Raw genomic sequence first — 14253 nt, 5'->3', positions numbered from 1 at the left:
CACACAGACCCCTGGCAAGCCCATACAGACCCCCAGCAGCCCACCCAGACCCCCAGCAGGCCCATACAGATCCCCAGCAGGCCCGCACAGACCTCTGGCAGCCCGCACAGACCCCCGGCAGGCCCGCACAGACCCCCGGCAGGCCCGTACAGACCGCCGACAGCACGCACAGACCCCCGGCAGGCCCGCACAGACCCACGGCAGGCCCATACAGACCCCCGGCAGCCCGCCCAGACCCTTGGCAGGCCTGCACAGACCCCCGACAGCCCGCACAGACCCCCGGCAGGCCCGTACAGACCCCTGGTGGCAGGCCCGCACAGACCCCCAGCAGCCCGCCCAGACCCCCGGCAGGCCTGCACAGACCCCTGGCAAGCCCGTACAGACCCCCGGCAGGCCCGTACAGACCCCCGGCAGGCCCGCACAGACCCCCGGCAGGCCCGCACAGACCGCACATCATGATCACATCATTTCAGCAGCCAATCACAGCCATGCCATTAGTTAACATGGCTAACACATCTGGCTCATTGCATTATGGGAACTTCCTATTTTGGTATTCAATATTGTAAAAATATCGGAACTCGGTATCGGAACTCCGATACAGCGAATATCGGCCGATACCCAATATTTGCAGTATCGGAATGTTCAACACTAGCAGCCAAATATTAATCTGACGGTCCCAACAATTTTGTTTGCCCATTTTTGGAGTTATGTGTGAAATTATGTCCAATTTGACTTTTTTTTCTGTTTTTCTGTTTTTCTGTGCTGTTCCAATATACACAAAGGAAAAAAAAACACATGTATAACAAAACATTTGTAATTTCAATACTTTTCTGGGAGAAATACTTCATTTTCTGAAACAATTTCAAGTGTGGCAACAATTTTGGCCATTACTGTATATAAAAAGAGATAGCTGTTACCGAATATTCCAGACTGCATGAGGAGAAATGCAGAAAAGTGAATAATAAATAACCATCAAGAATTCCCCAGGATGCTACAACTTTCCCAATAAAAACACATATGTGAACAATTATTGTATATAGGCATGCATACAGATATTGGAGTATAAAAATCAGATATTTGATTATCTGAGTACATGTCTATTTGGATGAGAAGGGGTTATATACCCCAACATGTGTTATCCATGTAAAGTAATGATTGCAACAATACATGTTCAGCTCACTGGCAAATATGTAAAGGTACTATCCAGAATTTTGCATTTCTCCTCATGAGAGATCAGGGCATGTAATGCTAGTAGGGGCTAAACACATTAAAATAATTCACCTTTCTGTCTTTAATATTCATTTGTTTATGGGGAGCAGTGAACTTGTATGATCAGCTGCAAGGGTTTGATCTACAGAAATAGGGACTACACTACCAAATAAATAACTGGACCCCCATCCTCCAAGTGCTAGCTATTCTACTTCCTTTTGGAATCATGGGCTATTTGGCTTCTGCAGATAGTAGGGCCTGGGTGAGGTTTTTTCATATTTACTCCTGTGTCAGAAAATTCCAGAAAACAATGTTCCTTAGGTCTTTCTCGAGTAATTCCCTTGTATGGTCAGAGTAGACTATGTTATATAGAACATGTTTTTGGGCCATTAGCAGATATCTACTTAGATAAGGCCTCTGTAATGTAGTCTTGAACAGGTTAACTGGTGTCTAAGTCCTTTTACTGTTTAGAGGATGGTGAATTCAGATAGGGTGTGTGATAGAACATTTTACCACATCACTGTTTTGGAGCACAGTTTTATCAAAGAATAAAATTATTTCAAGGAAATATGTAAAATACTTGTTTCTATAAGTTCTGCCTGACTTTAACAACAAACTAGTGCAATACTGTTAGTCATAATTGCTTCCAACACATTTGTCAACTCTTGACAGCCCAACTAACATATTATCTTAATTCACAATTAATTCATCAGGGTAAGGTACTTGTTCATACACATTGCTAAGATAAATGTTGTTTAAAAAGCAATTAACCCACTTTATTGCATAATACGTGTCAGTCATATTACACACAATTCATTAAAACTGCATTGCTAAAAAAAAAATTAAAAAATCTTTTACCCATATCATTGGAATTGAAAAGCAGAAGAAAAATAATTTGTTATTTACAGAAAACAACAATTGAGAACCTTACACTGGATTTTGTAATTTGAGAACCTCCTCCAACTGGTGTTGTTCCACTGATTCTGAAACAGTTTTTTTTGTGCCACTCTCTTCTAAAATTTTGCAATAGTAAAATAAAGATCCAAACTTCCCTCCCCTCCAACTGTGCGCATGCCACAAAATATCTCTGTGGTCATTTGCTTTTCCTCCTCTGACTCTGGCCATCAAGACACCGCCATACCCACAGAAAAATTATGTCTAGTTGGTTAAAGCATTTTTTTGTTTGCAGCGCTTGAGTGATTTTACGTTAAAAATTAGAAATGCAAAGAAAGACAGTAAAGGTACTGTCACACTTAGCGATGTACCAGCGATCCCGACCAGCGATATGACGCGGTCAGGATCGCTGGTACATTGCTAAGTGGTCGCTAGTGAGCTGCCACATAGGCAGATCTCACCAGCGACATCGCAGGGGTCGGGGGTCGCTACTTACCTGTCACACTAGGCGGTCCTGACGTCCTCCCGCCCGGCTCCACACTCGCCGCTCGTCTCTCCACAGGAAGCGCCGCAGGAAGCTGACAACGAGAAACAGTCCTGGATGTTCTCGCGCGATCAGCGATAACCAGCGGGGGAGAGGGTCGTAGGTAAGTATCAGACACAGCGATGTCGCTAGCAATATCGCTATAACGTCACAAGTTATAGCAATATTGCTAGCGATATCACTTAGTGTGACAGTACCTTAAGTGATCACACTCATTGTCTTACATGTCACACGCCTTTTCTTCCTCAAAATAAGCTGATTTGTTTATTTATCTGACCATTGACTCTTTTATTTTCCAATATTCTGTCAAAGGTGGTAAAGCAATGCTTTTGCAGATAAGTTCTTGAGAAACATTACTCGATAAAGAACAACTTACAGTAAAAGTGAAAATTTTATGAATTATACAGTCATGACCAAAAGTTAGGAGACTGACAAAAATGTTTTGTTTTCACAAAGTTTGCTGCTTTGTGATCAGATACCTTGCAAAACTTTACATTTCTTGCCATGAAAATTAACTTAATCACAAAATCCCATGTCCACAGAATTTAAACCCCGCTACAATATGACCTGCTTACATAATTTCATAGATTTTCTCCGTCGCCCAGGAAAAAAAAAATCTGATGTGACTCTGTCATGCCAATTGAATTAGAAAAGAAGATTGGTAGTTTAAATGTGGACTGGTGCATGAAATCATGCTTTCTTTTGTTAACCATTTATCTCCAAGAAAAAATGTGTGGTCATCGATGTTTTGCATCAAAAGGATCTTACAGACAAGATACTTGGAAGATTGCCCCTAGATCAACTATTTATAGGACCATTACGGATTTCAAAGAGAGAGATTCAATTGCTGTGAAGACTGCTTCAGAGCATCACATAAAGTACACTAAGTACCAGGACTGTTCCTGAAGAGGACTTAGCTATGGGATCAGTTCAACAGAGTGCAGAGCTTGCACAGAAATAGCAGCAGGCAGGTGTTAGTGAATATGTATGCACAGTGAGGCAAAGGCTTTAGAGGATGGCCTGCTGTTCAGCTACTGCTGCTAGAATGCATTGGTGGCTGGTAAACTAGGCAGCAAGCTATTCAAGCTAAAATAAATAATCGCTTAATTCTAGAGAGCGGAGAGGATTTTGAAAAAGTTAAATGCAAATTTGCTTGTTTTTACAAGCACTTTGCAATCTAGTTTAATAATGCAAATAACCCTTTAAAATAGTTGTATAGCATGAAAAGCACTCAGATTGGTTTTAAAAAAAGTGATACAAACCTGACTAATTGCCAAAAGCTTCCATTCTGACCCATATTCCTAATTGTCTTTACTCTCCTGTCCCATCTTGCCGTAAAGTAAATGATGAATGATTATTGGTTGCAATGGTGACATCCCTCAGTCCATGATTGGTGGTGACTGTGAGATTGCAGGTTATCCTACTTGATCCCTATAACTTGATTCTGGAGACTGTTGCTCCAACTAGCTGTGGTTAAAAATCAAATAGGGCAGTGGCCACATATGAGCACTGCAACTTGAAACTGTGAAGATAGATCGATATGCAGACCCAACTGCTGGTGGTTCTGGGGGCACGGGAGACCTGATAGGTTTCCATTAAGTACAGTACATGGCTATACAACTAAGTAGAATACTAGTTGCTTAAAAGTAATTCTTCTTCAAACTGAATGGATGCCATACTACCTGAATTTGGTTTTAAATAGACACAATGAACTTTTGGTCTAGGGTAAATGAAAACAGATTGATAAATTACAATAATAAATACAATCAGGCAATGTAAAAAAGGACAAGCAAAGAAATTTATGTTTTAATGGGAAAAATCTAGAAAGTTTGTATTTCAAATAGTGAAAGTGGAAATTAAAACCTACCGTAGTAACATCTGAATCCGGTGGTGTCATTTCTACCAGATTTATAAGGTAGGGTTCATCTTTCCACTGAGGAGCATTGTCATTTATGTCCAACAAAGTGATATTTACCTACAATATATGATTACAGAAGCATATGATATATAGTGCACTACATAACAAATTAATAAATATACTACAGTTGTAAATAATGCAACATAACAATAAAAGCCATGTTGTATAGTACCAACCTTTACATGTGGACAGTGATATAAAAAAGTCAAGTTTTCTCATATTATTGTGTAAAAATAAATAGGAAAACTGGTGAAACACACAATACAGTTTTGTCACTACTGACATTCTGCAACAGCATTTTGCTTTGATCAACGTAAACTTAAAAAATCTTGAAAAGAAAAAGCCCTATAGCACAAAATGTTCAACAGTTGCCTGTAAACTCATTTGCAAGACACATATGGGACTATTACAAACAAGAGAACGATAATACTATACAGTATACTATATACATTGTACCAATCCTTATTTTGTACTAATGTATAAATTAAAATTTTTATAAAGTTTTCAAAAGTTGTAAATTTCCAATAACAGTCATTATATGCAGGACCAAGTTTAGCCTCACTCTTGGACCATGAATTCTGCATTGTACCAGAAAATGTGGTCATGTGTCTGCACCGCTGCATGTCTAAAGGTGCTTTCAAATAAGAGAAAACTTGGTCTGACCAAAGAACATTGGTGGGACCAGATGACAATCTTACATCTTTGTTCACCTCCTGACTTGCATCCAACATCATCTGAGTTTGAACACGTCCTATCTCTTCTTCTCAAGGGAGCAAGCAGCTGTTCTCTCCACATTCAAAAGTGACATGTTCCGCTGAATCGATTGTGTGTGTATGGGAGAATAGATCCACAATTTCTGGCTCAATGTCAACTGATAAATAGTGAAGGTATTCTTAAATGTAGAAAAATAATGATCCGAAACTCATAAGCAAGCCAATGTGCTAATACTTCAGAAGAAACAAAAGGAAAGCATTGGATAGACTTGGTTTTTAACTAGCTATTCAGATTTGATGGCTATTGGTTCCAGCTGATCGTTTGGTCAACAGTAGTGATGGGTGAGTAGCATCGTTGCTCGGGTCTCCCCAAGCATGTTCGGGTGATCTCCGAGTATTTTGGCGTGCTCGGAGATTTAGTTTTCCTCGTCTCAGCTGCATGATTTGAGACTTGTAGACAGGCTGAATACATGTGGGAATTCCCTAACAAACAGGGATTCCACACATGTATTCAAGTTGTCTAGCAGTCGCAAATCATGTAGCTGAGGCGACGAAAACTAAATCTCTGAGCACGCCAAAATACTTGGACCACCCAAGAATGCTCGGGGAGACCTGAGTAACAAGTATACTCTCTCATCACTAGTCAATTGCAATCTAGCGAACTCTCCCATACACAGGAGAACTCATTTGACTCAGGACTTCTGTGTTCTCCATGAGAAAGCTGTTGGCTGACATAACGACCATTGGGAGGATAGTAAAATTACAGTCTAAAATTGGACATGCCTAATCGATATCTCTCTCAACTATCAGTCAGCCAATGCACCTATACACATTGGACGTTCGACTAAACTCATGGATATTGGCGGGTTTGGACGACATTAGTCTTATATGTATGTGGGGTCTTTGCTTGTGACTTGAACCCAAAAGCTATGCTAATCATACATAAAAAGCCTACCAGTATGTTTGAATTCAAATGTTAATTTAATTGGAATAGTGGTTTGTTTATTATATAAATACAAATTAGATATGTGAGAAAATCTTAACACGAAAGGCTTGATCATCGGTTGTAATAAATAAAACACAATTGTTATATGGTCACATTTTCAGTAGTTTTTATTGACATTCTAAATTTCCTTCCGTTAAATATTTCTTCATCATATTCATTTTCCATTTCTGGGCTAACTTATCACCAACTGCTTAAGTAAGGGAATGTAATAAAATGTGATGTGTAAGTGCAGTCATTCCTTGCACAAATTAATTACACGTGGTAATTAAAATGTCTTTACACTTCCCGCTAGAAAACTGTTAATTGAATATCAGACTGATGTGCCCTGTACCGTGCTCCTGTTATTTGCATGAGCATGCTTGTGTTAACACAGCTCTATTAATATTTATTACTCAGTATTAAAACAGAAATCAATCTGCTCACAGATAGTATATTTGCATTTGGGCAAAGTGCTGCAATGGCGGCATAGTATTGATGCAACAAGATCAGTGCTTTAGGTCGTGGTTAATAACCTGGCACTAAATGTAGGAACAAGCCGCACCGGAGATTCTCTTTTGCAGTAATAATTTCCGAGCTCGAGAGCAGAGGCCAGCGGCTGGGCAGTGGATATCAAAGGGGTAGAACTGTGCACAGAAAAGTGACAAAAATACTATACAAACTATTATAAAAACAAATATGGAGAAATGTATCAAACAAATTGTAGCAGATTATATATTAGCCGAAATTAACGGAGAGGAGAAAGAAAACTTTACATTTATCTGTGCACAGGACAAGCACATTTAATGATGAGAAGAATCAAATATTGAACTCTTATGATGCTAATAGGCACCTCAGAGTGGAAATCAAGATGCTGAGTAGCAGATGTTTCCAACCCAACTGACTTTTATAGTCTTATTGTTTAGCAAGAAGAGTTTTGATAGAGTTCAAAGAAATCATGTGAATTTTCCTGGTAATTTTCTTGAGTATGAGGCAGCATATTGAGAGGTGGAGCAAACATGCAGCATTTTAATTCTTATTTTAGCATGGCAAATTATTGAGAGTGGTTGCAATAAACGTATTAAAGAGACTCTGCCACCAGGTTTTTTTTTCTATGCTATCGGAGATCAGCATTAAGTAGGAGCAGACACCCTGATTCCAGCGATGTGTCACTTACTGAGATGCTTGTTGTAACTTCAATAAAATCAGTGTTTTATCTCCTGTAGATATAGCAGTTCTTTGAATACTGAGCTCTGTATAACCCCGCCCATGCCACTAATTGATAGTGTTCTGTATACACTATGCATAGGCAGAAAGATATGAATTTGAAGGAATACATGGCAGTAGGTTTACTAGTCATCTAATGATAATCTTCCGCTAATAGGTTTGTTATAATCACAGTTTTAAGTGACGCATTGTGGGAATTGGATTCTCTGCCTCTACATTATGCTGCTGCTCTCACCTGAAATGGGTTTTCAGATTGTTTCCGATGGCTTCTAGCATGGAGGGCAATCTGATGAGCTGAAGTAACAAGTTCTAGAGTGTAGGGAAGGCACAGGAGAAATCTTTGAGATCTTTGTGTGAGGGACAGAGTAGGAGAAAGAAGGAGATCTTGCAAGGAATAGAAATTACATCTATGGTAGTTGCAGGAAAATAAGTTCAAGATGTATGGAAGGCACAGATTATGGACAGCCTTATAAGTCATTATTAATATTTTTCATTGAAATCTCTAAGTAATGGAAAGGCAGTGAGGAGATCAGCAAATGGGAAGAGAGAGAGGAGAGGTGGATTAATTGGGCAGCAGAGTTGAAGGTGAGTTGAAGGGGCATACGGCTCTTGGATGTTGCTGTTGTCTATGTGGGGTAATGAATGCATACCCAAGGACAGATCCTCATAATGTTTTTGCAGGTGGCAAAGGCTTGGAAATTTGGTTTGAAGGCAGAAAAAAGTCAAACAATACACCGAGGCAGCTGACGTATGAGACTGAACAAATAGGTTAACCTAAATGGTCAGACATATTAAGTAGTTGTTCCTATAAAGGATAAAACAGTTAAAAAAATAGGTCACGGCAGAGAAAATACATTTTCTCAATGTTCTAAAAATTGTAAATGTATAGTAAGAAGATGAAAAATTAGCTCATATGAGGAAAATGTATGACATGAGATTATAAAAACAATCCCAAGAAAAGGTTAAAAGAATTCATCAGACAACTCAAGGCTTTGAAACATTTCAGTATGTTCTCCATGATGAACTAACATTTTGGATCTTTGTTGTTACCTAGAAATGTCTTCACATTTTTAAAGCATCCCAAGCCCCTTTCTCAACGGCTTTCAATATTGTTTGAAAAATTTGTCCTTCATAAGTTTCCAAATATCCAGGCCCACTAAAATGCCTTCCTTCAGTTTTTCTTCGTGTAGTCCCCAAAACTTGGTACGCAGGTACTTAAAAGTCTTTGTGTCGTTGGAGCTTTCACAAACTGCTTTATCAGTCCAAACTTAATGAGGAGTGGTGGCAGGAAAACTTTAGGGGGATCAACTAAATTTTACCGCAACTATGTTCTTGAGTCTAGGTTGCAAAGATATTTTCATTGACCAACTTTTTTGGCTATAGTGATGAGTCCTATCCCGGCTGTCCCATTAACAAAAAATGCATGGGTAATTCGTGTATCATCCTTTCTGCCCAAGTAGCAAAGAAAGAATTTTCAGACCACCACATATTGACCACCCTTGATCCTCACAGTTAAGTGTCTTGGGAATATAGACTTAATTATCATAGATTTCCTCAAATGCACAGACTGCCCTACAGACAGTGAGGCATACTTGCTGCCATTGTACAGTGTTAGGCATCGGGTTCCGGTCGCTGCACAGCAGGAATCCTGAGCCTTGCACTCGGCAGTCCCCCATTCCTCTCCGGCCGCACAGGAGGCTGCTCAGCAGACTCATCGATCCAGGCGCTCTGCTCAGACCAGCTCTGTAGGTTTAGTTGCTGCTGCCACCTCTGGTCCAGCTATAGCAACGCAGGCTGGTCAGCAGCGAGCTACTCCAGGGACTAAGTCCTCCTTTTGGTCCACTGAGCATGCCCGTGGGACGATCTCTCACTGGAGATCGGAGGTCACATGCTCAGGTCTTTCTCCAGCTCGGATTGGACCATCAGAAAGGTCAGGAAGGTCCCGGAAGGACGCTGCTATAAAAGAGTCACATGGCTGCACGGCCATGCACTAGTATAGACAGAGATTAGACCATGTGGAGTGAGTGTTGTATGCATGTATGATTGTCTCTGGTGAATGACTCATTGGAAATCCCTACCCTTGGTACGCATGTGTTGTGCAGCCTAGCCTGTCAAGAGCCCAGGTCTAGGTGTAGGTAGAGGCTGAGCCAGAGACTAGAATCAGTGTCCACCGCTGGCTCTACACGCCACGGTGCACGTGCTCGACACTTCTCCAAGGTCAGCGTTTATAGTGGTGTCCGCAGGTGCGATGCCTCATGCTCAGAAGGTCTAGAGGGACTCTGACCCCGTGTCGTTGGGGCAGAGTTCCATGACCACATTCTGAGCGCCCCCTTGCTGAGTTCTGTGAGTGCTAACAGACTCCGGCATTTAAGTTTTGTGGTACTGCCGCTCTGTGACATAACAGAGACCGCTCCTGTTCACACCGGGTGAAATTATCCCGTGTATGACCTTTGTATACCGCTATATACATCCCCCATTACTAAGCAACAGTTTACCACCTCTGCACAGTTGACCCCGGGCTGCGAACGCCCCTACTATCATTATATTATTTGGTGCATTTCGCCAGCCCGTAACAGTACAGTAGCACAACTTTCAGACTTTTTTTAATGAATCAATAAAGAGTCTCCACTTGTTCTCATTATACTCAATTTTAAATTTTTCCATAAGCCCAGGAAGAGCACTGCAATACACTGGAGCACCGTCTTGAGAAAAGTATGGAATTAATTAATTTTCTTTGCTTCTGTATACATGAAAAACAGGTGCCAGGAGCTAGCAAGTTCTTATCCTTTAGTCTAGAGCCTAAAAGTTCTTCATTATGTTTGGAAAGCTCCAATCCCCTGTCTAAATCATTCAACTTGAGCTGGGAAAAAATGTTGGCTTGTTGGGACTAACATGCTCCTCATATTCTTAAAGTTTATCCAGAGGTGAAGGGATAGGTATTCCTGTACCATGAGGCGCAAGGCGAATCCTGATGGGAGGTCCAGGTATATAATTTCCTTCTTATTTTAAAGATTGATTCCCTTCATGTTGCATGTACAAAAGTAGCAGTCATCACTATGATATTGCAGTTTCGCTGAGATGATAGTCATGCCAAAATGAAAGCCATCTTTCTTTCATTTAGACCACTGTTGTAGTTCTTCTACACAAACAGAATACACTACATGTGGTGTCCACATCTTGTCCTGATCACCTAGTTTTACACCAAAGTCACATAATACACTTTTCTAACAAAGTCCATAATGTTCCTTTGTTGTTTCTTCACTACAAAGCACGTTGTTAAAAAAAGAAGCTTAATCTACCACAACCACTGAATACGAAGGTGTTGTCTTTTTACTGGACAACCCATTTAAGACCCATAGTAGGACTAAGTCAAAATGTAAAAAAATAAAAAAACTAATTTTGCCACTAAAATACAGCTTTTGTGTTAAAACAAAAATAATTTTGATAAAGTAGACATAATTTGTATCACCGCAACCGGAACTACCCAAGCTTTAAAACTACTGCCTCTTTCTTTATCCTATAGAGTGAACACATTGAAAAAAAAAACGGTATAATTGTAGCTTTGTCATCATACTGACACTCAAAGAACATTTTAAACCGTGATCAAATATTGTATGTAAAAAAGCAATAAAAATACTGCATGCAAAGAAGCAATAATTATATCGCTGACAGTAACAATTGGTCCTCAGATCCTCACTCAGCTTTATTGACAGAAAAATAAAAAAAGTTATAGGTTTCAAAAGATGGTTATGCAAAATTACAATACATTTTTTGAAATATAGTTTTTATTGTCCAAAATTAGAAATCGTAAAAAAACTATAAACTATACATTTTGGTATACACTGCAATTGTATTAAAACGAAGAACATAGCTTCATCAAATAATCTGAAGAAAAAGCTATTATAAAATGTTATATACCCAAAAATGGTATAGCTAAAAACACGTCCAACAAAGTACACACCCTCCTAATCTCTGTCAGGCAAAAAAATCAAAACGTTATGAAATGAAATTCCAGCTGCTTTTAACAGCTAGCATGTGCCCCTAACAGTTGCGGGAGGAATCGTGATTCACCCACTGTTGTTAACCCTTTAAATGCCGCTGTCAACCTCTGACAGCGGCATTTAATGTGATTGCTCCTGAAGCACATTACTAATCGCCTGTGTGAAGCAGAGACGATCGGACAACTGCAGCTTCCAGTCTCCCAGGGAGACTATTAAAGCATGCAAAAATTAAAAAGAAATTTAAATTTTTTTTTTTAAACAATTAAAAAAGATAAAAGTTCAAATCACCCCCCATTTGCCTCATTCAAAATAAAACAGTTAAACAAAATAAAAAATACACATATTTGGTGTTACCGCATTCATAATCGCACAATCTATCAAGCTGTAAAAATAATTAATACGATTGGTAAATGGCGTAGCAAAAAAAAAGTAAAAACGCCAGAATTTCATCTTTTTGGTTGCCACAACATTGCATTAAAATGCAATAACCGGTGATCATAAGATCGGATCCACACCAAAATGGTATCATTAAAAACGATTGCTCGGCATGCAAAAAAGAAGCCCTTACCCAGCCCCAGCCCCAGATGACGAAAAATTAAGATTCTATGGGTCTCGGAAAATGATGCAATTTTTTTTAAACAAACTTTGGATTTTTTTCACAATTTAAATAAAAAACAACCTGGTCATGTTTGGTGTCTGCGAACACATAATGACCTGGAGAATCATAATAGCTGGTCATTTTTAGCATATGGTGAAAAAAAATTTAGAAAACATTTGTGGAATTGCACTTTATTTTGCAATTTCACCACACATTGATTTTTTTTCCCATTTTCGAGTACATAATATGGTAAAACTAATGGTATCATTCAAAAGTACAACTTGTCCCACAAAAAACAAGCTCTCACATGGCCATAGTGACAGAAAAATAAAAAAGTTATTGCTCTGGGAAGAAGAGGAGCAAAAAACGAAAATGCGAAAAATGAAAAAGGGTTGCGGCGTGAAGGGGTTAAATATTGTTTACTATATAACTGGTCTCATGTACTGCATTATTCTTGTGCAGGAGTACAGGAAACGTGTTAGTTTTTCATTAACGCAGACTTTTAGACCCTGCTTATGTACAGCTTGCTGCAAGGAAGATTGACCACTAGAGCCTGATTAAGTATGCACAGTAGTTACATTGCAGACTGAAGAATTAACTTCTTAGATGCCAGGCTGCTTTCTCCAGCCCATTGATTCCTATACAGAAATGAATTACTCACCTCCCCTCCCTGTTAGCTCTTGATCCAGATTTACTGTTGTGGCCGGGTTCACACTAGAGAGGAATACGGATGAGTGAGAGGCGTTAAAAGCACGCATTACACATGGACAAATGATTTTCTATGGGGCTGCTCCCAACAGCCGTATAATTCTCGCCCGTATTCTATGGTCCGTGCCAATCGCAGCATGCTGCGATTGTCAGCGTACTACGCCAGTAGTACGCCAATGCAAGTCTATGGGTGCGCAAAAAAACGGATTACACACGGACCACACGTGTGACTTGCGAGAAATACGCAGGTCTTTTGGCAGGTGACAGGAAATGGGCCAATCCATCATCAGGAAGCTTAGACATGCAAATGAGCTCAAAAAGCGCTCCAGACATCCAGGAAGTACGCCTCCACGGAGTCCTGCAGCGTCATGGCGCCATATTTTCTGAATGTGGAGATGTTGATTGTCTTAGTGCAGGAGCGGCCAGAAATCAGGGACCAACGTGATGCCCATTATGCCAACTGGGCAAGAAAGGAGGAGTCATGGAGTTGCATATGTCGCCAGATGTTCCACAATTTTGGTGATCGCCCACGTGAGGAGCAGCAGCAACTGAGTAAGTAAAACCCAAAAACTGTTTAAAATTACCTCACTTCAAAAAATGCATTTAGAATCAGCCCCCCCCTTCCTGTGCTTGTACTTTTTTCCTCATGAGGCGGGTAGATTTTGATGTGACCCATGGTTTTACACTGCCATAATTTGGCCCAGCCCACAAGCTCCTCATCCTCCTAGCCAACCAAGTTATTAAGTGTAGTTACTTGATACATGAACTATTGTGCCCCTGTGTATATGGCCTGGATGCCCCAATTATATATGCCACCCTGGGTAGAAAGCACACCCCAGAATGCCACATGCCTAGGCTACTGGTAGCAAATTTGACCTATCAAATATGTGAAATTGAGAATATTTCCTGTAACATTGCAGTGGAAGATGTGATGAGACGCTGGCGCAGCATCCACCACCAATACAGGTGGGAATGTCAGCAGCGGTCCAGGAGTGGTGATGCGGGCCACATAAAGAGGAAATACATCTATTATGACCTCCTCTTCTTCCTCGCTCCTATTCTGGATCTGAGACCGTAAGTAGATACCTCACACCACATTACACAGATACTTTACAGGGCCAAAAAAATTGATTTATTTTTGGCTCTGTTCTATTTCATAACAGAACTCAGTCCAACCTTACGGAGAGAGGAACTGGCTCAGATACCGAGCCCATCATAGATCCTGGGTCTGCAGGGGATGAGGTGGCTGGCCCATCTTCTCCCCCTCCAAGAAGCATGGGTGAAGATTCCTCTCAGGAAAACCCAGTGCCTGCACCACAAACCCCACCACCAGGACCACATCCACAAGCAGGACCGTCTGCTGCTGCACCATCAGCCATACAGGAGGAGTAGGGCAACATGAGCACCAGCCCAACTGGCCAGATCCGGGGCTCGCCACAGCCTGCTGGACCATCCCGGT

General features: G+C 40.5%; 1 protein-coding gene and 1 long non-coding RNA gene across 3 annotated transcripts in view; one reads left to right on the top strand and one right to left on the bottom strand.

Annotated features, from left to right (window-relative positions):
- Positions 1–14253, bottom strand: part of CDH23 (cadherin related 23) — a 1761581-nt gene that overhangs the window by 544206 nt on the left and 1203122 nt on the right. For both annotated transcript variants that reach the window (XM_073574902.1, XM_073574903.1), the window contains exon 21: positions 4515–4622. In XM_073574902.1, the coding sequence (XP_073431003.1) occupies positions 4515–4622 (108 nt within the window). The remainder of the gene's footprint in view (positions 1–4514; positions 4623–14253) is intronic.
- The window catches only part of LOC141088721 (uncharacterized), a 400341-nt gene that overhangs the window by 167440 nt on the left and 218648 nt on the right, over positions 1–14253 (top strand). The gene's annotated exons all lie outside the window — the stretch shown is intronic.

Source organism: Dendrobates tinctorius, unplaced genomic scaffold, assembly GCF_039654945.1.
Source record: "Dendrobates tinctorius isolate UK_male_01 unplaced genomic scaffold, ASM3965494v1 ptg000040l, whole genome shotgun sequence".
NCBI classification, from domain to species: domain Eukaryota; kingdom Metazoa; phylum Chordata; class Amphibia; order Anura; family Dendrobatidae; genus Dendrobates; species Dendrobates tinctorius.
This window is presented reverse-complemented; position numbering and strand designations above follow the sequence as displayed.